This window comes from Nerophis lumbriciformis, linkage group LG15 (assembly GCF_033978685.3).
Source record: "Nerophis lumbriciformis linkage group LG15, RoL_Nlum_v2.1, whole genome shotgun sequence".
Classification (NCBI taxonomy): Eukaryota; Metazoa; Chordata; class Actinopteri; order Syngnathiformes; family Syngnathidae; genus Nerophis; species Nerophis lumbriciformis.
Genome location: NC_084562.2, coordinates 37,137,902 through 37,163,463, shown reverse-complemented (window position 1 = coordinate 37,163,463; position 25,562 = coordinate 37,137,902). Strand labels below are relative to the sequence as shown.

The 25,562-nt window shown below is 41.5% G+C and overlaps 1 protein-coding gene across 1 annotated transcript in view; it reads left to right on the top strand.

Moving 5' to 3' along the window:
• LOC133616089 (multiple epidermal growth factor-like domains protein 10) overlaps positions 1–25,562 on the top strand; it is a 572,792-nt gene that overhangs the window by 123,524 nt on the left and 423,706 nt on the right. The window contains exon 3 of the mRNA XM_061975174.2: positions 2,355–2,488. Coding sequence (XP_061831158.1) covers positions 2,361–2,488 — 128 coding nt within the window. The 5' untranslated portion in view covers positions 2,355–2,360. The remainder of the gene's footprint in view (positions 1–2,354; positions 2,489–25,562) is intronic.

Below are 25,562 nucleotides of genomic sequence, written 5' to 3'. Positions count from 1 at the left end.
ATGCAGGTCACATCATGCAAATGGGGCATTGGTGTTTTTTGGATGTGTATTTTGTAGTTCCATCCATCCATCTATCCATTTTCATTAACAGGAAAAAAAAAAAGTAGAATCCTCATTTTTTTAACTATCTAGAATGCACATAAAAGGGAAAGGCGTGTGTTCTTGTCTCACATCAGGATTGTGAATGATGGGCACAATTACCAAAAGGTACAGTTTTCCTTTATTGGATGAGCATGTTATAATCAGGTGGATTCCGCTTCTGCCTTTATGTTGCGTGGTAGTTATTTACACTCCAATATACAGGTAAAAGCCAGTAAATTAGAATATTTTGAAAAACTTGATTTATTTCAGTAATTGCATTCAAAAGGTGTAACTTGTACATTATATTTATTCATTGCACACAGACTGATGCATTTAAATGTTTATTTCATTTAATTTTGATGATTTGAAGTGGCAACAAATGAAAATCCAAAATTCCGTGTGTCACAAAATTAGAATATTACTTAAGGCTAATACAAAAAAGGGATTTTTAGAAATGTTGGCCAACTGAAAAGTATGAAAATGAAAAATATGAGCATGTACAATACTCAATACTTGGTTGGAGCTCCTTTTGCCTCAATTACTGCGTTAATGCGGCGTGGCATGGAGTCGATGAGTTTCTGGCACTGCTCAGGTGTTATGAGAGCCCAGGTTGCTCTGATAGTGGCCTTCAACTCTTCTGCATTTTTGGGTCTGGCATTCTGCATCTTCCTTTTCACAATACCCCACAGATTTTCTATGGGGCTAAGGTCAGGGGAGTTGGCGGGCCAATTTAGAACAGAAATACCATGGTCCGTCAACCAGGCACGGGTAGATTTTGCGCGGTGTGCAGGCGCCAAGTCCTGTTGGAACTTGAAATCTCCATCTCCATAGAGCAGGTCAGCAGCAGGAAGCATGAAGTGCTCTAAAACTTGCTGGTAGACGGCTGCGTTGACCCTGGATCTCAGGAAACAGAGTGGACCGACACCAGCAGATGACATGGCACCCCAAACCATCACTGATGGTGGAAACTTTACACTAGACTTCAGGCAACGTGGATCCTGTGCCTCTCCTGTCTTCCTCCAGACTCTGGGACCTCGATTTCCAAAGGAAATGCAAAATTTGCATGGTTGGGTGATGGTTTGGGGTGCCATGTCATCTGCTGGTGTCGGTCCACTCTGTTTCCTGAGATCCAGGGTCAACGCAGCCGTCTACCAGCAAGTTTTAGAGCACTTCATGCTTCCTGCTGCTGACCTGCTCTATGGAGATGGAGATTTCAAGTTCCAACAGGACTTGGCGCCTGCACACAGCGCAAAATCTACCCGTGCCTGGTTTACGGACCATGGTATTTCTGTTCTAAATTGGCCCGCCAACTCCCCTGACCTTAGCCCCATAGAAAATCTGTGGGGTATTGTGAAAAGGAAGATGCAGAATGCCAGACCCAAAAACGCAGAAGAGTTGAAGGCCACTATCAGAGCAACCTGGGCTCTCATAACACCTGAGCAGTGCCAGAAACTCATCGACTCCATGCCACGCCGCATTAACGCAGTAATTGAGGCAAAAGGAGCTCCAACCAAGTATTGAGTATTGTACATGCTCATATTTTTCATTTTCATACTTTTCAGTTGGCCAACATTTCTAAAAATCCCTTTTTTGTATTAGCCTTAAGTAATATTCTAATTTTGTGACACACGGAATTTTGGATTTTCATTTGTTGCCACTTCAAATCATCAAAACTAAATGAAATAAACATTTGAATGCATCAGTCTGTGTGCAATGAATAAATATAATGTACAAGTTACACCTTTTGAATGCAATTACTGAAATAAATCAAGTTTTTCAAAATATTCTAATTTACTGGCTTTTACCTGTAGGTATGTATACGTGGACTCCATCTAGTGGTACGCCAAAGAATCACTTGATTAAATATTCACACACAGTGTCACTGTTCAATCTGTGTGCAATGTTACAGTGGCCAAAAAAAAATAAATAAAACCTAAATAAAACCTCTGCCTTGTTTTTAATTAATACGTAGGCCTAGAGCGCTAGTATATTTAAATGTTGGTCAATAAGGTGGTATTTGGAAAGTCAAGTGTTTTCTGAGGTGGTCCTTGGGGAGAGAGAACTGCTGGCTTAGTACATCAAAAAGAAATTGTGATTGGGCCAATTAAACCATGCCATGAATGAAAAGACCTCAATGCAGAATTATTTCAACCGAGACCAACTGCAAAGCTCTTATTTACACAAAACTAAACTACTCCTTTAGCCACATAAAAGTATTCTATCTATCAACAAAGCACTGTCTTCCTCTCACTTTCATTTTCTTTTTCCCCAAGGACAGCATGAGGAGTACAATGGGGGCTGGCGATGTCTTTCCCCAAGTACTGCTGTGGCTCAAAGTGTTCAGCCACATCTCTCTGGTGATGCCCCTCAACCCAGATGATCCCAACGTGTGCAGCCACTGGGAGAGGTCAGTTTCTACATCTCCGTCTCCAACATTAATAATGAAATAAATCCACTCAAAACAATACAGTGAATTACGGGATGCCTTGTAACAAATCATAGCTTGTCATTAATCAGGCGACAGGTTTATTCCTGAGACTGTAAATTCACAATGATGGTAATCTGGCTGCTAGAGTGCTTTCACCACTCAGTGTTGAAGAATAAAATCTCTATGCAAATTTTGATGAAAGCAACCCCTGAGTCCAGGTACTGTGATCGATTAATAACCCCTCTGTGTAATCAGGAGGAACTGATGAAGTGGGTAACGCACCTCATGATGATTTTCATTTCTTTCGAAAGACCCAATGATGACGGCCCCTAACAACAAACTGAAAATCATCTTTTAACTTGTCTGTCCTTCCTTAAATAATTTATTTTATTTTTATTATTTTAGGTTTTTTGGGGATCGTAAAGTTAGTCCCCACATAGTCGTAACTCGGGATGTAACTATATGAAATTTAATATCACAGTTATTGTGACCAAAGTGATCATGGTTATCATTATTTTTTTTTTTTTATTAAAGAGGAGTGACGTTTACATATTTTTATAACACATTTTTAGCTGGCGGTGCTTTGCATGTTTCAGTCCTCCATCTTCATCAAGTTTCCTGTGCAAGATTTTCTCTTCAAGTACCCAATTTACCGTATTTTCCGGACCATAGGGCGCACCGGATTAAAAGGCGCACTGTCGATGAGCGGGTCTAGTCAGGTCTATTTTCATACAAAAGGCGCATTAAAGGAGTCTTATTATGATTTTTTTCTAAATGTAAAAGACTTCCTTGCGGTCTACATCAGTGTTTTTCAACCACTGTGCCGCGGCACACTAGTGTGCCGTGAGATACAGTCTGGTGTGCCGTGGGAGATGATCTAATTTCACCTATTTGGGTTAAAAATATTATTTGCAAACCAGTACTTATAGTCTGCAAATGATGTGTTGTTGTTGAGTGTCGGTGCTGTCTAGAGCTCGGCAGAGTGACCGTGTAATACTCTTCCATATCAGTAGGTGGCAGCAGGTAGCTAATTGCTTTGTAGATGTCGAAAACAGCGGGAGGCAGCGTACAGGTAAAAAAGGTGTCTAGTGCTTGAACGAAAAATAAACAAAGTGGCCCAAAGAAAAGGCATTGAAGCTTAGGGAAGGCTATGCAGAACAAAACTAAAACTGAATTGGCTACAAATTAAAAACAGAATGCTGGACGACAGCAAAGACTTACTGTGGAGCAAAGACTAAGTACTTGCATGGCAGCTCCTGCCATCAGTGTGTGAATGTGTGTGTGAATGGGTGAATGTGGAAATAGTGTCAAAGCGCTTTGAGTACCTTGAAGGTAGAAAAGCGCTATACAAGTATAACCCATTTACCATTTACCATTATTATTACGGTATTGTTGAATGTGCTCAAAAGTACTTATACACGCACTGAAATCTTCTGACTAAATTATTTATTTTTCAAGTTTTTATTTTATTTTAGTTTCAAATTAAAATAGTTATATATAGAGACACTGTTAAAAAAAACTATTTTGCATGTTTTGTGTTTCTTAGTAGCCTTAGTATGTTATCTATTTTAATGGCTGAGCTTTCATTGTTTTGAATATGGGTTTGTACTGTAGCACTTTAAGATTTATTTAAGAGGGTCATATTATGATTTTTTTCTACATTAAAACACTTCCTTGTGGTCTACATCAGTGGTCCCCAACCTTTTTTGACCATGGACCGGTTTAATGTAGGCATTATTTCCAGGGACCGACTTGCCACTTGTGCCAGATAAAAATACAGCAAAAATAATGCATGAAAAATACAACTCACGATAACGCTGAATTAGTGGGAGCCCTGCGCTTGTTTCTTTGCAATAAGATGCAGATGGAAATCAGTCTTTGGCTACAATATGTCACTTTTATATTTTATATGTTGATTAATGTGCTTTGTATCATGTCACAAAGCTATAACAAATGGCAATTTCCTATGTTACCTTAACATAGTCCGAGGTCACATTATTATGGGAGACGCATTGCATCCTGTCAGTAAGATAAGAGTTAAACCACGACAAAGCTAAGTCTGACATACCAATATGTGTTTTGATACGCTCTAATAAAATATTATGATCGACGGTATCGAAAGCAGCGCTAAGATCAAGAAGCAGCAACATAGATGACGCATCAGAATCCATCGTTAGCAGTAGATCATTAGTCATTTTTGCGAGGGCTGTCTCCGTAGAGTGATTTGCCCTGAAACCGGATTGAAAAGGTTCACAGAGATTGTTAGACACTAAGTGTTTATTTAGCTGCTGTGCGACAATTTTTTCGAGGATTTTCGAAATAAAGGGAAGGTGGGACACCGGTCGGTAGTTTACCATGAGGTCAGGATCAAGGTTAGGTCTTTTGAGCAGAGGATGAATAACCGCTTTCTTGAATGCTAGGGGAACAGTGCCAGAGGAAAGTGATAAGTTTATAATATTTAGCACTGATGGACCTAATAATACAAAAAGCTCCTTGATAAGTTTCCCAGGAAGTGGGTCAAGTAAACATGTTGTTTGTTTTATCCCACTTACACGCTGTAATAGTTCCTCTAATGTTATTTCATCAAAAAGAGAGAGACTATTTTGTATTGCAGTATCCGTCGTAGATACAGTTGTATCTGTGTTCATAGAACCCAGTTGTAGCTGGGATGCGTTGTCTTTAATCTCCTTTCTAATGAGTTCAATTTTCTTATTAAAGAAATTCATAAAGTCATCTGCCGAGTGGGTGGAGCTATTGGGAGGAGTCCCTTGTTGGGTTAGCGATGCTACTGTACTAAACAAAAATTTAGGGTCGTTTTTGTTGAGGCGGATGAGATTTGAGTAATATTTAGCTTTAGCTAAGGTAAGCATGCGTTTATACGATATTAAACTATCACTCCATGCTTGTATATCTGTCACAAATTGGTCAATTTCCAAATGGCTCGTTTGGAGGAAGTATAATAATAACTGGGATTTATATAGCGCTTTTCTAAGTACCCAAAGTCGCTTTACATGTAAAACCCATCAATCATTCACACTTGGTGGTGGTAAGCTACTTTCATAGCCACAGCTGCCCTGGGGTAGACTGACGGAAGCGTGGCTGCAATTTGCGCCAACGGCCCCTCCGACCACCACCTATCATTCATCATTCAACTCACCGGTGTGAGTGGCACCGGGGGCAAAGGGTGAAGTGTCCCGCCCAAGGACACAACGGCAGCGATTTTTGGATGGTAAGAGGCGGGGAGCGAACCTGCAACCCTCAGGTTTCTGGCACGGTTGCTCTACCCACTACGCCATGCCGCCCCTGTACAGTATGAAGTTTTATCATTTTCTCCGCCATGCCTCTGTGGTTTGATTGAAAATTTTCCGGATTTACGCATATCCCAAATACCGTAAATTCCGGACTATAAACCGCTACTTTCAACCTGAACTTTGAACCTTATAAAACGCTGCGGCTTATTTATGATTTGTTCTTCGCTAACAGCCATAATGCAAATAGTTTTCACAAAACTCAAGCAAAAGACACTGAGAAGGTGTGTTGCTGTTTGTGTTATGCGGCCATCTTTTGGACGGGTTTGCTCCCTGCATGTGTTGCGTGCTGAACGTCTACAGTATTACCTTCTGATTAGTGCTTTTAACCAGAAGTACAAGTGCAGTTCCGTCTTCTATTTGTCCATAGCGTTCTACTCATACAGATTTTTCATTCATCACTCCATGCTACATTTGTAGGTTTTACAATATAACTAAAACTGTAGCTGCCATTCGGAATGATTCAGATGTTGAGTTTCAGACGGGTACCTTTAATTCACTGGTTCATGCCTACCATGTGTAACCTGAAAACTACAGAATAAACAAAGAAAACTTTTACATTTGCTGTTGTATCACAAATAATTCTCATCACAAGCTTTCAAGTCTATTCACATCATACCTTCTCAATCTTGAACCATTTAAACAATTATACATTCACTAACAATATATTATTAGCACACACACAAACATTTGCACACACACACAGTCTGAAATACATCAACATCTTTTCGTACCTCTTTTCGCCTCTCGAGTGCGCTAGCTGGATGGTATGGCAGTCTTTCTCGTTATTCTATCGCCTACCAATGGTGGGAAATGTCATTAATGTTTAGATCTACTCACTATCCTTTGTTATATGTAATGTGGCTGGTGTAGCGGCACAAACTTTTTTCTAAACAGCATCGAGGCAGCCGACATTGGCAACGTGATTGTGTTTGTGGCGCAAATACGTACGTTTTGGTTTCTTAAAGAGGAAACACACGAAGAAGTATAAAGAGAAAACACGCAAAGAAGAAAAGTGCCCTTCAAAATAAAAGCACACAAAGGTGGAAGGAAATAAATGAATGACAGCATAAAAAAATGGAAACACAATTACTTTTTACAGTCCCATCAAATCCTGTGACAATGAATGAATAACATGCAAACGTAAATTAATTGAATAGGTTTTATTTTCTCTAATACATGAATAACTGTACATCAACACCAGAGGTGTGACTGTACATCTTCTTTCATAAACTATAGATATTTCCATTATTTTCCAATAATTTCATTGGAAGAAGTACCTATTTTTGTATTGGTCTTTCAATAACTGAATGTTTGAAAGGGGGTTCTTGTTTTTTTTGATGATTTTGTTTACCTATCTTCACTTTGGTTCAACGAACTAAGCCACTAATACTCTAAACAACCTCAACCACTCGTCCTATTTGCCAATGATCTCTTGGGAGGTTGTCATCTTTGATGAGAACAACAAAATTTACTTTGAGGTTGCACCGAAGTAAGTGCCCTTTATGTCTTGTTGATATGTTCATCAGGTAATCCTTTTTCCAGCGACCCCAAAATTGTTCTATGAAATACTGTACTCTTCTCTACCTCTTGGTTGCATACAAATCTTCCTTCACAAACACACCCGGAGGAGGAAGGGGAACTTTGGATTTCATCATAATTAGATGATTGGGTGTTATGGGTTCCATTGCCTTAGGATCATTGATTCCATTCACTGTCAATGGGCGGCTATTAACAAAAGCCATGGCCTCATATAGTAGTGTTCGAAGAGAGGCGTCATCCAGCCGACTTGGGCACTGTGCAAATCGGCTGTTTGACTTGAAGACAAATTCACATTGCTTCTCAGCGAAGAAGATTTCAAGTAACTTTGTGTCACATGGTTTGAGAGTTTCCTTAAACTTGCTTCAGGCACCAACAACATTTGAGCCTTAGTCACAGTACAATTTTCTAACGGCACTGCTGAGGCTAATACAGCATCTCAATGCGTTGATGGAAGAGTCTGTTGAGAGATCGTCGAGCATTTCAATATGGACAGCTCTGGAATACAAACATGTAAAAAATAAGCCATAGGTTTTGCACTCTTGGCGGAATTTCTTCTCAATGAACGGACTGAAAGTCTATGCCGCTATATGTGAAAGCACCTGAAGCTTCAACACGTTCTTTAGGAAGTTCAGACATTTGCAGTTTCTCTGTCGGCCGTCGAAGTTTGCGGCAAAGCACACAGTTATGAATGAAGTTAGCTACAAGCTTACTTCTAAAAATGGGTTATACTTTTATAGCGGTTTTCTTCTTTCAAGGTACTCAAAGCGCTTTGACACTATTTCCACATTCACCCATTCACACCCACATTCACACACTGATGGCGGGAACTGCCATGCAAGGCCCTAACCACGACCCATCAGGAGCAAGGGTGAAGTGTCTTGCTCAAGGACACAACGGACGTGACGAGGTTGGTAGAAAGTGGGGATTGAACCAGGAACCCTCAAGTTGCTGGCACGGCCACTCTCCCAACTAAGCCACGCCGTCCCTGTTCTACCACTAACCCAATATCCATTGCTCCTAAGCTCCATCTGTGTCTGGCTTCGACCTTGATGCAATGACTTAGAGTGACAGTGAGACACAATCAGCTTAGTGATGTGACTGTTTTTGGGTAGGATAACAAGGTGCTTGACTTTGTGACCAAGTGAAGAGTTTTTTAGTCTTCCACCAACACACAGAAATCCATCAGACAGAATAAGGTCAAGACTGAAAAGAGAGCTTGAGCTTGGAAGAACATTTTTGCTCTAAAGCTCTTTAAACTCATGGGAAAAAACCCTGCTGCTGTACCATTTTTACCACTGCTTCAGCGGCTCCTCAACGGTCACATGGTCACTGTGTTTTTGACCAGACCTCAGCCTTCTAATTCTTGCAAAAACTTTCAGAAGCTTGGTCCAAGAAGAAAACCAGACAACTGAGATGACAAAATCCTGAATTGCCTTGACCTCAAGGTCACCGACAAGTAATTCTGCTGGAACAGTGGGTCCATCCATCCATTTTCTACCGCTTGTCCCTTTTGGGGTCATGGGGGGTGCTGAAGCCTGTATTCGGGCGGAAGGCGGTGTACACCCTGGACAAGTTGCCACCACACACATGGCCAACACAGATAGACAACATTCACACTCACATTCACTCACAAGTGAGTGTCAAACGTAATTCACTCTCCCAGAGGAATACCTCTCAACCAGTTGGTTGAATGAAAGTCTGAAGCTCTAAGACCTTGAGATGTGTGATCGGCTGGGTTTTCTGATGTGTTTACCTAATTCCACTGACAGGGATTCCTATTATCTCTAATAAACTGAACATGGTTCGCAACAAATATGTTGACAATTAAAGATGTCTGATAATATCGGCCTGCCGATATTATCGGCCGATAAATGCGTTAAAATGTAATATCGGAATTTATCGGTATCGTTTTTTTTATTATCGGTATCGGTTTTTATTTTGTTATTTTTATTTTTATCAAATCAACATAAAAAACACAAGATACACTTACAATTAGTGCACCAACCCAAAAAACCTACCTCCCCCATTTACACTCATTCACACAAAAGGGTTGTTTCTTTCTGTTATTAATATTCTGGTTCCTACATTATATATGAATATATATATCAATACAGTCTGCAAGCACACGTGATTGTGCGTGCTGCTGGTCCACTAATAGTACTAACCTTTAACAGTTAATTTTACTAATTTTCATTAATTACTAGTTTCTATGTGACTGTTTTTACCATATTTTTCGGAGTATAAGTTGCACCGGAATATAAGTCGCACCTGCCGAAAATGCATAATAAAGAAGGAAAAAAACATATATAAGTCGCACTGGAGTATAAGTCGCAATTTTTGGGGAAATTTATTTGATAAAATCCAACACCAAGAATAGACTTTTGAAAGGCAATTTAAAATAAATAAAGAATGGTGAACAACAGGCTGAATAAGTGTAGGTTATATGAGGCATAAATAACCAACTGAGAACGTGCCTGGTATGTTAACGTAATATATTATGGTAAGAGTCATTCAAATAACTATAACATATAGAACATGCTATACGTTTACCAAACAATCTGTCACTCCTAATCGCTAAATCCCATGAAATCTTATACGTCTAGTCTCTTATGTGAATGAGCTAAAAAATATTATTTGATATTTTACGGTAATGTGTTAATAATTTCACACATAAGCCGCTCCTGAGTATAAGTCGCACCCCCGGCCAAACTATGAAAAAAACTGCGACTTATAGTCCTAAAAATACGGTATATTGTTTTACTTTCTTTTTTATTCAAGAAAATGTTCTTAATTTATTTATCTTATTTTATAATTAAAAAAAAAAAGTACCTTATCTTCACCATACCTGGTTGTCCAAATTAGGCATAATCAATCAATCAATCAATCAATCAATCAATCAATCTTTATTTATATAGCCCTAAATCACAAGTGTCTCAAAGGGCTGCACAAGCCACAACGACATCCTTGGTACAAAACCCATATACGGGCAAGGAAAAACTCACCCCAGTGGGACGTCGATGTGAATGACTATGAGAAACCTTGGAGAGGACCGCATATGTGGGTAACCCCCCCCCCTCTAGGGGAGACCGAAAGCAATGGATGTCGAGTGGGTCTGACATAATATTGTGAGAGTCCAGTCCATAGTGGATCCAACATAATAGTAAGAGTCCAGTCCATAGTGGGGCCAGCAGGACACCATCCCGAGCGGAGACGGGTCAGCAGCGTAGAGATGTTCCCAGCCGATGCACAGGCGAGCGGTCCACCCCGGGTCCCGACTCTGGACAGCCAGCACTTCATCCATGGCCACCGGACCTGTGCCCCCCCCCCCTCAAGGAAAAGGGGAGCAGAGGAGAAAAGAAAAGAAACGGCAGATCAACTGGTCTAACAGGGGGGCTATTTAAAGGCTAGAGTATACAAATGAGTTTTAAGATGGGACTTAAATGCTTCTACTGAGGTAGCATCTCTAATTGTTACCGGGAGGGCATTCCATAGTACTGGAGCCCGAATAGAAAACGCTCTATAGCCCGCAGACTTTTTTTGGGCTCTGGGAATCACTAATAAGCCGGAGTTCTTTGAACGCAGATTTCTTGCCGGGACATATGGTACAATGCAATCGACAAGATAGGACGGAGCTAGACCGTGTAGTATTTTATACGTAAGTAGTAAAACCTTAAAGTCACTTCTTAAGTGCACAGGAAGCCAGTGCAGGTGAGCCAGTATAGGCGTAATATGATCAAACTTTCTTGTTCTTGTCAAAAGTCTAGCAGCCGCATTTTGTACCAACTGTAATTTTTTAATGCTAGACATAGGGAGACCCGAAAATAATACGTTACAGTAGTCGAGACGAGACGTAACGAACGCATGAATAATGATCTCAGCGTCGCTAGTGGATAAAATAGAACGAATTTTAGCGATATTACGGAGATGAAAGAAGGCCGTTTTAGTAACACTCTTAATGTGTGATTCAAACGAGAGAGTTGGGTCGAAGATAATACCCAGATTCTTTACTGATTCGCCTTGTGTAATTGTTGTAAATAATAATGTGTTAATTCCACGACTGCATATATCGGTTGATATCGGTATAGGTTGATATCGGTATCGGTAATTAAAGAGTTGGACAATATCGGAATATCAGATATCGGCAAAAAGCCATTATCGGACATCCCTATTGACAATGTTATAGAAGTTGTGTGTACAGTAACATCTTGGGATTGAGACCTCTTTTAGCTTGTGAAGACCGCTCAGCCAATCCTCCCACCGTGGTTTTATATCATCTGGGAGAGGATCATCCCATCCAATGCTTCTATGACACAGCTCTTGAAGAATAAGTTTTCCACTTAGGCTGAATGGAGTGATACATCCCAGTGGGTCATAGAGAGGGACAATGACGGACAAGCCACCGCAACGGGTTGATGGTTGATCCTTCAAACCAATGTCAAAGCTAAAATTGTCATTTTTCACCGACCACTGAATGCCAAGGGCACGCTCAGAAGGGAATGAGTCGAAACTTAAATGTTCAATGTTTTCTGCACTTTCTGATGGTTTTAAACATGTGAGGGTTGATTCCTTATTCGAGTTGAATTTATGAAGGCGTATGTCTCCTCTTTTTCACACCTCTTGGGACTCAGTGATCAGCTTTTGTGCATCATCTACTGATGGGATGCTGACTAGCCACATAAAACATTTTCTCCACAAATGGTGAGGCCTTTGGATAGTCAGCTTTGTACTGGCGTGCTGGATGTTTTAAGCCAAAATTGTCGCCGAAGACAAGGCGGCTCCAAAGAGATAAACCGTCATTCTGTACTCCTGTGGTTCCTTTTCCAGATCACCATCATTCCACCAGAGGAATTTGAAATAACTCCGGAATTCAGTAGTGACAGAAAACTGATAAAACATTCTTTCAATGCCACAGATAATGGCGACGGCCTCGTTCCCAAAGCGGCAAAGTACTCCCACGAGTGAATTGATCAAATCAGGTCCAGTTAGTAGAGTGTCGTTCAGCAAAACCCCATGGAATTTCGCTGCACAGTCGAAGACAACTCTAAGCTTGTTGGGTTTTCTGGAGTGGTACACGCCATGATGTGGAAGGTACCACTCTGTCTCTTTTTCAGTTGTTCTAGGTGCAGGCTCTGCATCACCATTGTTTATTGATCCTTCCATGAATGTTTTGTAATGCTCATCATACTGGTTGTTCGTCTTTGGTTTCCACTTAAGACACTGCAAGCAAATTGTTGCTAGTTTCTTTTTCTGTGTAATTTTGTCACTAAAGAACTGTATGAATTGAACATCATCCTGCGAAACATACTTTTCCTCAAAAGTTCTCTTAATGAAGTCTGATTCCAAGGCCTTTAAAACATCGATCAGTAATGGAGTTGGCAGTTGCTTTACTGTGAGCTGATGCACAAAGCTATTCCTTCCTTGTCTGTCTAGATGGGGGTTTGATGAGCCTATTACACTCTATTCTAGATCTCCTCTTTGCGCAAACAGTTCATTTTTGGCACCAATGATGACTTTGAGAGGGGCCGGTGCTGATGGACAGTCCTATCCATTGATATGTCATCCATCACAGTCTTGAAGAGGCGGAAACTTATCTGCCAAGTGTCTGAAATGAGGCCATTGTAGTGCTGTTTCCTTTGTGGGAATGTAAACTTGTCTACTGGGATAACGTCGCGACTGTATTCCTGCTGTAACTGAAAGGGATTCTTTGAGTTCACACCCGCACTTGCAATCCATGAACGCTTTTACTTGAAATTATTGTGTCCATGACTGTCATACTACTCAGTTTTAGCTCTACTGGTCAGACGTCCACATTAATTTTGTCAAGTACATCTTCTAAGACAAAGGTTGAGTCACTCCGTGTGTCTAAGTATTTATCTGTTTGGTTCTTGTACAGAAGAAACTGGGAGTATACTTTAGGTGGCAGGGGCATGTTGTGTTGATGTATGGGACATGACATTGTGCTTTTCTTGGCTTGCATTTTTTTCTGCGGAAGTGGAGCTATTCGTTATTTCATCCACAAGGTTTTGCTTCCTGTCTTCATGCAAACAGGATGGATGATGACGGTTGCATATCTTGCACGTGTGTCATCTCTTACAAGCCTTGGACGCATGACCCTTTCTCAAGCACCCAAAGTACAGGTGATTGTCATAGATAAACATCTTTTTTTCTTCAGTACTCTTTGCTGGGAAAGTAGGACATTGTGTGATGTCATGTATTTCACTTTTACAAACAGAGCAAGGTGAATTTGGCTTATGACCATTTGTTTCCTGTTTCTCCTGAATGACAGTCTTTGGTTGTGTGCTGGTGTGTAGAGCTCTGGTTTGCCTTGGAAGTCTTTAATCTGCCCTTTGTCACCGATTCTGTTCATAACTTTTATGGACAGAATTTCTAGGCGCAGTCAAGGCGTTGAGGGGATCCGGTTTGGTGGCTGCAGGATTAGGTCTCTGCTTTTTGCGGATGATGTGGTCCTGATGGCTTCATCTGGCCAGGATCTTCAGCTCTCACTGGATCGGTTCGCAGCCGAGTGTGAAGTGACTGGGATGAGGATCAGCACCTCCAAGTCCGAGTCCATGGTTCTCGTCCGGAAAAGGGTGGAGTGCCATCTCCGGGTTGGGGAGAAGACCGTGCCCCAAGTGGAGGAGTTCAAGTACCTAGGAGTCTTGTTCACGAGTGGGGGAAGAGTGGCTCGTGAGATCGACAGGCGGATCGGTGCGGCATCTTCAGTAATGCGGACGCTGTATCGATCTGTTGTGGTGAAGAAGGAGCTGAGTCGGAAGGCAAAGCTCTCAATTTACCGGTCGATCTACGTTCCCATCCTCACCTATGGTCATAAGCTTTGGGTTATGACCGAAAGGACAAGATCACGGGTACAAGCGGCCGAAATGAGTTTCCTTCGCCGGGTGGCGGGACTCTCCCTTAGAGATAGGGTGAGAAGCTCTGTCATCCGGGGGTAGCTCAAAGTAAAGCCGCTGCTCCTCCACATCGAGAGGAGCCAGATGAGGTGGTTCGGGCATCTGGTCAGGATGCCACCCGAACGCCTCCCTAGGGAGGTGTTTAGGGCACGTCCAACCGGTAGGAGGCCACGGGGAAGACCCAGGACACGTTGGGAAGACTATGTCTCCCGGCTGGCCTGGGAACGCCTCGGGATCCCCCAAGAAGAGCTGGACGAAGTGGCTGGGGAGAGGAAAGTCTGGGCTTCCCTGCTTAGGCTGCTGCCCTCGCGACCCGACCTTGGATAAGCGGAAGAAGATGGATGGATGGATGGATGGTTTGAAATTCATCAACATTGATGAGGCAATAGAGTTACATCCTATCCGGGCTTCTTTGTTCAGGAACTCTGCGAAGCACACAAATTTCGGATAATTTCCAGACTTATCAAGCTCATCATCAACAATGTAACTCCACAAGCGTACAATCCATTCTTTTGAGCAACTTGTGATTTTCTTCACAATCATTAAGATATAGCTAGCCCTTTAACGTGTGGTATCGCTTCAGAGCAACTTTGAAGAAAGTCGGTGAACTCTCTCTCGCAAGGCTAGTGGGTCGTTCACATTGATCTTTGGCCATCTCATAAGCTTATCATGGAAAGCTTTTTGTATGATGAACGGGTTCCCATATCTGTCCTGTAAGACCTTCCGTGCACCCTGATATGCACTCTCTGAATGTCGATAGAAAAGACCTTCTACTGCTTTGCGAGCTTCTCTAGCGAGATCACTTTTGAGATAAAACGTCTTCTCACTTGGTGGGAGGGGTTTTCGGTTAATAAGAGTCATGAATGTCAACTTCCAGTCTGTGAACCTTAAAGTGTCACTGTTTAATGTTGTGGTTTCAGAGACTGGCAATCGGCTTATATTTAATGAGCTGGCAAATGCTTGGGCCAAAAGGTAACATACTCTTGTGTCATTCTCAGTTCAGGGGCTGTTTGTGGAAGATGGAATGATGCAGCATTTGGATTCAGTTGGGCTTCAGATTTACTTCTATAGCAAGCAGAGTAATTGTCGACACTTAGGTCTTCATTGTGGCTCTCAAAACCTACAAAATCGTCATAAGTTCTCACACAGCTGCTGCTATAGCGACTCTGTTGTTGCTTGTAACTGCTGCAGTTTTGCTCTCTCTTCCTCAAACGGTTGTATTTGTATTGAATGTCTTTAACAGCCTTTGATTGTTCTAGCTTAGCCGCTAGCTCTGCTTATGCATCTGCTTGTGCATCTGCTTTGCTGTTGTGAGTGCTGTCTGAACTGGAGTGACTGTTTGATCTTTTTGATGACTTTTTTGAGCTTATGGTTTTAGTTCTGGTGTAACCAAAGATGGAACCATAATTATATTTAATACTTCTCTCACTCTTTCTTTCTCAATCTGGTCATTATTATCTTCATCAACAATCTTTAGCCGGTTACACATGAGGTTCCATATTTATTTTGTAATGTAACACAAGCATCCATTTTGTTGACAATTCCAGGTGTAGTGTTACTATTACGTAGAATAGGTTCACACTGTAATCTCATAGCATCACACTTTGCTTCACTATCTTGCTGCACATCATTAAGGCATTGTTTTGAACAGACAGCTTCAAGTTTTGGCCTAGTCTACCTTGCTGCAAACTTCCAAGAATCATAGTATTTGTTAAACTTTATCTCACACTTTTTGATGTCTCGGTTATGCTTCTCTGTTCGCTTTCTCTCATGGGAGCTGGATCTGTGTAGTTTGTCTGTTGGATTGTCTTTCTTCTCAGTGGAAGCGACATTTTGTTTACTTTGTCAGCTGTTTTAAGTCAGTTGTGGCCCTTAACTATCCTATGCCTGAATCTATACTTATAAGTTATAACTATATTTAACGAATACATTTTAAACTCCTTTTATTTGTTTTTAAATGTCTAAACAACCTCGCGCCAACCTATCTCTCCGACCTCCTTCAGCCTTACTGCCCCACCCGATCCTTAAGATCAGCCGATCAGCTGCTGTTGACGGTCCCTGACACAAGGCTGAAGCTTAGAGGTGACAGAGCTTTCGCCGTTGCTGCTCCCAAGCTCTGGAACGACCTACCCCTGAGTGTTAGACAAGCCTCCTCTCTTCCTGTTTTTAAATCTCTCTTAAAAACATACTTTTATTCCATGGCTTTTAACACTGAGTGATATCCATCCTGCAATGGCGCCCCATAATACACCTGCTGTGATCCTGTTTTTATGTTTTTATGTTTTTATTAATTCTATTTTAATTATTTATTTTTTATCGTGTTCTGTTTGTGTTGTGTTGTGTTTGCTCGGTACTCGTTTTATCTTTTAACCTGCTCATTGTACAGCACTTTGGCTACCCCTGTGGTAAATTTTAAATGTGCTCTATAAATAAAGTTGATTTGATTTGATTTGATTTAACCACAGCGTAACATCTATGTCAAGTATGTACAGATTATGGACACACAAATACATGTTTTAATTAGTAACACTCACAAAGTCATATGTAAACACCAAATAAAACGTAAATAGTTAGTCACCCTTTAAACTATTTGCTGACAGGTATCACTTATTAATCAAAATATGTTCCAGTCATTTGTGAACATTTAACAATCCGTATATTTGTTAAGTGTACTGTCCATTTTAATCTTGCCTTGTTGTAAATTCAGATGGCTGGTAACATATTGGTAGCTGGATGATGGACGTTATAATGTCAGCTCTTTGAAGAGATGTCAGGTCTAATGCAGCGATGAGTTTCCACTGTAGCTGCCACTCAGAATGATTCAGACATTGCATTTCAAACGGGTACCTTTGATTCTCTGGTTCATGCGTACAATGTGTACCCTGAAAACTACAGAATAAACAAAGAAAAAAAATGACATTTGATGGAGTATCACAAATAATTCTCATCTCAAGTCTATTCACATCATATACCTTCTCAATCTGACATATACCATATTTTTCAGACTATAAGTCGCTCTGGAGTATATGTCGCACCGGCCGAAAATGCACAATAAAGAAGGAAAAAAACATATACCGTATTTTCCGCACTATAAGGCGCACCGGATTATTAGCCGCACCTTCAATGAATGGCATATTTCAAAACTTTGTCCACCTATAAACCGCCCCGGACTATAAGCCGCGCCTACGCTGCGCTAAAGGGAATGTCAAAAAAACAGTCAGATAGGTCAGTCAAACTTTAATAATATATTAAAAACCAGCGTTCTAACAACTCTGTCCCAAAATGTACGCAAATGTGCAATCACAAACATAGTAAAATTCAAAATAGTGCAGAGCAATAGCAACATAATGTTGCTCGAACGTTAATGTCACAACACACAAAATAAACATAGCGCTCACTTTCTGAGGTTATTCTTCATTCGTAAATCCTTCGAATTCTTCGTCTTCGGTGTCCGAATTGAAAAGTTGGGCAAATGTGGGATCCAAAATGGCCGGTTCCGTCTCGTCGAAGTCATCGGAGTCAGTGTCACTGTTCAGCAGTTCTGTGAATCCTGCCTTCCGGAAAGCTCGGACCACAGTTGTGACCGAAATATCTGCCCAGGCATTTACGATCCACTGGCAAATGTTGGCGTATGTCGTCCGGCGCTGTCTGCCTGTCTTAGTGAAGGTGTGTTCGCCTTCGGTCATCCATTGTTCCCACGCCGTTCGCAGTCGTGATTTGAATGCCCTGTTGACACCAATATCCAGCGGTTGGAGTTCTTTGGTTAATCCACCCGGAATGACGGCGAGTGTTGTATTTGTGTGCCTCACTTGTTTTTTGACACCATCTGTGATGTGGGCGCGCATAGAGTCGTATATCAACATGGACGGAGCTGTGTGAAAAAAGCCACCCGGCCTCTTCGCGTAAACTTCCCTTAACCACTCGCTCATCTTTTCTTCATCCATCCATCCCTTCGAGTTAGCTTTTATGATGATGCCGGCTGGAAAGGTCTCTTTTGGCAAGGTCTTCCTTTTGAATATCACCATGGGTGGAAGTTTCAGGCCATTAGCATGGCAAGCTAGAACCACAGTGAAGGACGACTTCTCATTCCCTGTGGTGCGAATATTCACCGTACGTGCTCCCGTTGTATCCACAGTATCCACAGTGCGGTTCACAGGAATATCAGTTGCTGTGAAATAGTAATCCGTGTGAGGATGGAGAGATTGCGTCTTTTCATGAACCGGATCCTTGTCGCTTAGTAGGAGCCATTTTGTGGTCTTTACAGATGTAAACAGGAAATGAAACGTACGGTAATATCCGCGCGCTTTTTCTTCTTCTACGCGGGCGGGTGGTTGCTTACAGTAGAAGAAGAAGCGCTTCCTGTTCTATGGGGGCGGGTGCTTACCTTGGCGGTTGCTTGCGTAGAAGAAGAAGCGCTTCCTGTTCTACCGGGAAAAAAGATGGCGGCTGTTTACCGTAGTTACGAGACCGAAACTTTATGAAAATGAATCTTAATATTCATCCATATATAAAGCGCACCGGGTTAAAAGCCGCACTGTCAGCTTTTGAGTAAATTTGAGGTTTTTAGGTGCGGCTAATGGTGCGGAAAATACGGTATACGTCGCACTGGAGTGTAAGTCGCATTTTTTGGGGAAATTTATTTGATAAAATCCAACACCAAGAATAGACATTTGAAAGGCAATTTAAAATAAATAACGAACAGTGAACAACAGGCTGAATAAGTGTACGCCATATGATGCACAAATAACCAACTGAGAACGTGCCTGGTATGTTAACGCAACACATCATGGCAAGAGTCATTCAAATAACAATAACATATAGAACATGCTATACATTTACCAAACAATCTGTTACTCCTAATTGCTAAATTCGATGAAATCTTTTTCCTCGGTGTCGCCTCTGGTATGCGCTGCTAGCGTCCTTTCTTTCTGCTGCTCGATTGCTGTTCTCTGCAGCATATTTCACTACGTCCAGCTTGTAATCTGCAGTATATGATTTCCTTTTCGGTGCCATTTTAGTTCAGTCCTTCTCAGTTTTTATAAGTTACCGCGATTGTTGATGAGATCCATTTTAATAGCTCCGGCAGTAGCATAGTGCATATAGCAGTTAGCATATCATGGCCCACAATGCACTTCTGCCATGACCCGCCCCCCGCCGAATTCTTATTGGGTGGCGTGTGAGTGACGATTGCGGACATTTTCTTCGTCGCTCACACGAATGAGATAAATAATATTATTTGATATTTTACAATAATGTGTTAATTTCACACATAAATCAAATCAAATCAAATCAACTTTATTTATAGAGCACATTTAAAATTTACCACAGGGGTAGCCAAAGTGCTGTACAATGAGCAGGTTAAAAGATAAAACGAGTACCGAGCAAACACAACACAACACAAACAGAACACGATAAAAAATAAATAATTAAAATAGAATTAATAAAAACATAAAAACATAAAAACAGGATCACAGCAGGTGTATTATGGGGCGCCATTGCAGGATGGATATCACTCAGTGTTAAAAGCCATGGAATAAAAGTATGTTTTTAAGAGAGATTTAAAAACAGGAAGAGAGGAGGCTTGTCTAACACTCAGGGGTAGGTCGTTCCAGAGCTTGGGAGCAGCAACGGCGAAAGCTCTGTCACCTCTAAGCTTCAGCCTTGTGTCAGGGACCGTCAACAGCAGCTGATCGGCTGATCTTAAGGATCGGGTGGGGCAGTAAGGCTGAAGGAGGTCGGAGAGATAGGTTGGCGCGAGGTTGTTTAGACATTTAAAAACAAATAAAAGGAGTTTAAAATGTATTCGGTAACGCACAGGGAGCCAGTGAAGGGACGCTAAAATAGGGGTGATGTGCTCACGTCTGCGGGTCTGTGTTAGCAGACGAGCAGCAGAGTTCTGCACGAGCTGCAGGCGGGCGAGGGAGGCCTGGCTAATGCCAACATACAGGGCATTACAATAATCAAGACGAGTCGAGATAAAGGCGTGGATTAATTTCTCAAGATCATGTCTTGATAGAAACGGTTTCACTTTCGCTATTTGGCGTAATTGATAAAAGCTTTTTTGAACGACGCTGCTAATTTGTTTTTCGAATTTAAAATCTGAGTCAAACTTTACCCCCAGGTTTGTGACACAGTCGCTGAGATACGGGGTCAGAGTGCCGAGGTCAACGTTGGGGGAGGGAGAGCGACTTGGACCGAACAACATAACTTCTGTTTTATCTTCATTTAGGCTCAGGAAGTTAGCTGAAAGCCAGACTTTGATGTCGTGCAGGCAGTCAATAAGACGTTGAACCGTGTTATTTTGTGCCATGGGAAAATAAATCTGGCAATCATCGGCATAAAAATGAAATGCAATACTGTACTTAACGTATACGTCGCACCCACGGCCAAACTATGAAAAAAACGTCGACTTATATCACTAAAAATACGATATACAACTTCAACCAACAACAATTATACATTCACTAGCAATATATTATTAGCACAAACACAAACGTTTGCACAAACCACACAGTCTGAAATAGGTCCACATCTTTTCGTACCTCATTTCGCCTCCCGAGAGCACTAGCTGGATGGTATGGCAGTCTTCCTCGTTATTCTATCGCTTACCAAGCGTGGGAAATGTCATTAATGTTTAGATCTACTCATCATACTTTGTTATATGTGTATAATGTGGCTGGTGTAGCGGCACAAGCCTTTTTCTAAACAGCATTGGGGCGGCTGACATTGACGAAGCGATTGTGTTTGTGTCGAGAATACATAAGTATTGGTTTCTTAAAGAGAAAACACACAAATAAGTATAAAGAGGAAAAAGCCCTTCAAAATAAAGGCACACAAACGAACGGTGGAAGAACCAAGTGACATTCAAAAAAATTAATGACAGCATAAAAAATGGAAACAAATTTACATTTACAAAGACTATTCATACTTCACGGTGGCAGAGGGGTTAGTGCGTCTGCCTCACAATACGAAGGTCCTTAGCAGTCCTGGGTTCAATCCCGGGCTCGGGATCTTTCTGTGTGGAGTTTGCATGTTCTCCCCGTGACTGCGTGGGTTCCCTCCGGGTACTCCGGCTTCCTCCCACCTCCAAAAACATGCACCTGGGGATAGGTTGATTGGCAACACTAAATTGGCCCTAGTGTGTGAATGTGGGTGTGAATTTTGCATTTCCTTTGGAAATCGAGGTCCCAGAGTCTGGAGGAAGACAGGAGAGGCACAGGATCCACGTTGCCTGAAGTCTAGTGTAAAGTTTCCACCATCAGTGATGGTTTGGGGTGCCATGTCATCTGCTGGTGTCGGTCCACTCTGTTTCCTGAGATCCAGGGTCAACGCAGCCGTCTACCAGCAAGTTTTAGAGCACTTCATGCTTCCTGCTGCTGACATGCTCTATGGAGATGGAGATTTCAAGTTCCAACAGGACTTGGCACCTGCACACAGCGCAAAATCTACCCGTGCCTGGTTTACGGACCATGGTATTTCTGTTCTAAATTGGCCCGCCAACTCCCCTGACCTTAGCCCCATAGAAAATCTGTGGGGTATTGTGAAAAGGAAGATGCAGAATGCCAGACCCAAAAACGCAGAAGAGTTGAAGGCCACTATCAGAGCAACCTGGGCTCTCATAACACCTGAGCAGTGCCAGAAACTCATCGACTCCATGCCACGCCGCATTAACGCAGTAATTGAGGCAAAAGGAGCTCCAACCAAGTATTGAGTATTGTACATGCTCATATTTTTCATTTTCATACTTTTCAGTTGGCCAACATTTCTAAAAATCCCTTTTTTGTATTAGCCTTAAGTAATATTCTAATTTTGTGACACACGGAATTTTGGATTTTCATTTGTTGCCACTTCAAATCATCAAAATTAAATGAAATAAACATTTGAATGCATCAGTCTGTGTGCAATGAATAAATATAATGTACAAGTTACACCTTTTGAATGCAATTACTGAAATAAATCAAGTTTTTCAAAATATTCTAATTTACTGGCTTTTACCTGTAGATTGATCACTTTGAGAGCGATTGAGAGAGAGCAAAGCCTGTAGGTTCAAATTGCACAATGAAAGGCTCAGTTGCTCAGACAGTAATGTGCTATATTAGGGCTGTCAAACAATTAAAATATTTAATGCCGATTAATCAAATTTTGTTCACAGTTAAATCAAGATGAATTGTGATTAATCGCAGATAGATATCATTTTTCATCATTAATAAATGTGACTAGACAGTTAATTTTCAAGTTTTAACACCATAAGTGGAGAATTAATTTGCTTTAACTAAATGTATTTTCAACATTATACTATTTTAATGAGATCAAAACAAATAGGACAACCACGCTTCAAATGAAAAACATTTAAATTGTCTGCAGTGAGTTGGTGTCTTGCCAGATTTTGTATTTCGTAGAAATACAGAATTTGTTTTCCTGCTCTATGAGCACTTGCATTCAGAGGATGAGTTACACCATGTTTAGATAGCAGTTTCACATATTAAAAACAGAAAATGTTGATTTTTCAATCAGGCTTTGATTGTCAAAGATGTTTGGTAATGTAAAATGTGATTTTATTACCTGAATAAAGGCGTCTAAAATTCTGTACATTACATGTTGTACAAGTCAATAGTTTTCATATTGCTGCATGACAATGTCATAACCTTCTCTAGAAATTAATACAATTTAATATTCAGCCTCCTAAACATTCTTTAATTCATGACTCAACCAAAACATGCTATTAAAAAAATTACACACTATTTCAGCCGGCCGGATCACAGAAAAACATGACAAAACATATTTGACAAAACATGATCGTTAGGTAAGACATATTTATTTTTAATGTAGTTAAACCGTATGTATAGCGTAGCGCTTTTATTTTAAAGCCGTAAAAGTGATCAATTTGAGAAGGTGACTTGACATGTGTCAGGCTGTATTGGTGACGAACCCCAAGATGCAGAGATGGCGGCAGGCATTGAGCGGGAAAACATAATTTAATGTCCATCAATCAATCAATCAATCAATCTTTATTTATATAGCCCTAAATCACAAGTGTCTCAAAGGGCTGCACAAGCCACAACGACATCCTCGGTACAAAGCCCACATACGGGCAAGGAAAAACTCACCCCAGTGGGACGTCGATGTGAATGACTATGAGAAACCTTGGAGAGGACCGCATATGTGGGTAACCCCCCCCCTCTAGGGGAGACCGAAAGCAATGGATGTCGAGTGGGTCTGACATAATATTGTGAGAGTCCAGTCCATAGTGGATCCAACATAATAGTAAGAGTCCAGTCCATAGTGGGGCCAGCAGGACACCATCCCGAGCGGAGACGGGTCAGCAGCGCAGAGATGTTCCCAGCCGATGCACAGGCGAGCGGTCCACCCCGGGTCACGACTCTGGACAGCCAGCACTTCATCCATGGCCACCGGACCTGTGCCCCCCCTCCTCAAGGAAAAGGGGAGCAGGGGAGAAAAGAAAAGAAACGGCAGATCAACTGGTCTAACAGGGGGGCTATTTAAAGGCTAGAGTATACAAATGAGTTTTAAGATGGGACTTAAATGCTTCTACTGAGGTAGCATCTCTAATTGTTACCGGGAGGGCATTCCATAGTACTGGAGCCCGAATAGAAAACGCTCTATAGCCCGCAGACTTTTTTTGGGCTCTGGGAATCACTAATAAGCCAGAGTTCTTTGAACGCAGATTTCTTGCCGGGACATATGGTACAATGCAATCGACAAGATAGGCTGGAGCTAGACCGTGTAGTATTTTATACGTAAGTAGTAAAACCTTAAAGTCACTTCTTAAGTGCACAGGAAGCCAGTGCAGGTGAGCCAGTATAGGCGTAATATGATCAAACTTTCTTGTTCTTGTCAAAAGTCTAGCAGCCGCATTTTGTACCAACTGTAATCTTTTAATGCTAGACATAGGGAGACCCGAAAATAATACGTTACAGTAGTCGAGACGAGACGTAACGAACGCATGAATAATGATCTCAGCGTCGCTAGTGGATAAAATAGAACGAATTTTAGCGATATTACGGAGATGAAAGAAGGCCGTTTTAGTAACACTCTTAATGTGTGACTCAAACGAGAGAGTTGGGTCGAAGATAATACCCAGATTCTTTACTGATTCGCCTTGTGTAATTGTTTGGTTGTCAAATGTTAAGGTGGTATTATTAAATAAATGTCGGTGTTTAGCAGGACCGATAATCAGCATTTCCGTTTTCTTGGCGTTGAGTTGCAAGAAGTTAGCGGACATCCATTGTTTAATTTCATTAAGACACGCCTCCAGCTGACTACAATCCGGCGTGTTGGTCAGCTTTAGGGGCATGTAGAGTTGGGTGTCATCAGCATAACAATGAAAGCTAACACCGTATGTCCATGAAATAAAGACAAAAAACACAAACCAGGAACTAGGAGGACAAACTGGAAACAGGGAACAGGGATCCAGCAAACAGGGACTAGGAACAAAAAGACAGTAAGCTACAAACAGCTACAGAATATAGCTTACCGCTACCGCATACAGCTACACTGACATCGACACGACAGGTAGGAACGACAACAAGTATTAGTGACATTGACAGGTAGACACTACAATAATCCAGCACTGACTGGAGGGGAAGGCAGGTTTAAATAGCAGCTGGCTGATTGACACCAGGTGTGGCCAGGTGCCAATCAGCCACAGCTGAGGGGACAGCACTCAGAGAGACAAACAGGAAAGTGAACCAAAATAAGAGTGCTGACAGGAAATAAAACAAACAGAGGAAAAACTAAAACGTGACCAAACTGCCAGGGACAAGTCTGACAACATGTTTATGATGTCAGACCCGATTGCAATAAAAACGTCTCCTTTCGACTTCCTGACCACCGTCTTTCATTTCTGTTCAGATGTCATGCCATCTTACTAAAGCAGTCACAGTAACAATACATTTTGTGTTATCAATGCTGCAGTAATGTCTTCTCACGGCGAAATATAGTCCTTTCTTGTCAGGAGAACAAATTGCAATGGCTTTAAACATCATATTTCCAGAATATATCCTTTTCTTTGACCATTTCTGCATGCTATTTTTTCTCGCATCAGTAACAAGTGAATGCGGGCAGTAGAGATACGCGGTTTGCGGACACAACCGCGGTGTCCGCGGATAAACCGCGGGTCGGGCGGGTAAAAATAGATTTTAAATAGATGCGGGCGGTTGGCGGTTGAACCAATTCAGAAATATATATACATAGTTAAATGTTGTTACCCACATACGAAAAACGAGCAGCACTCTTTGAAACAGTCAATTATTCATCAGGCACTGCAGCACA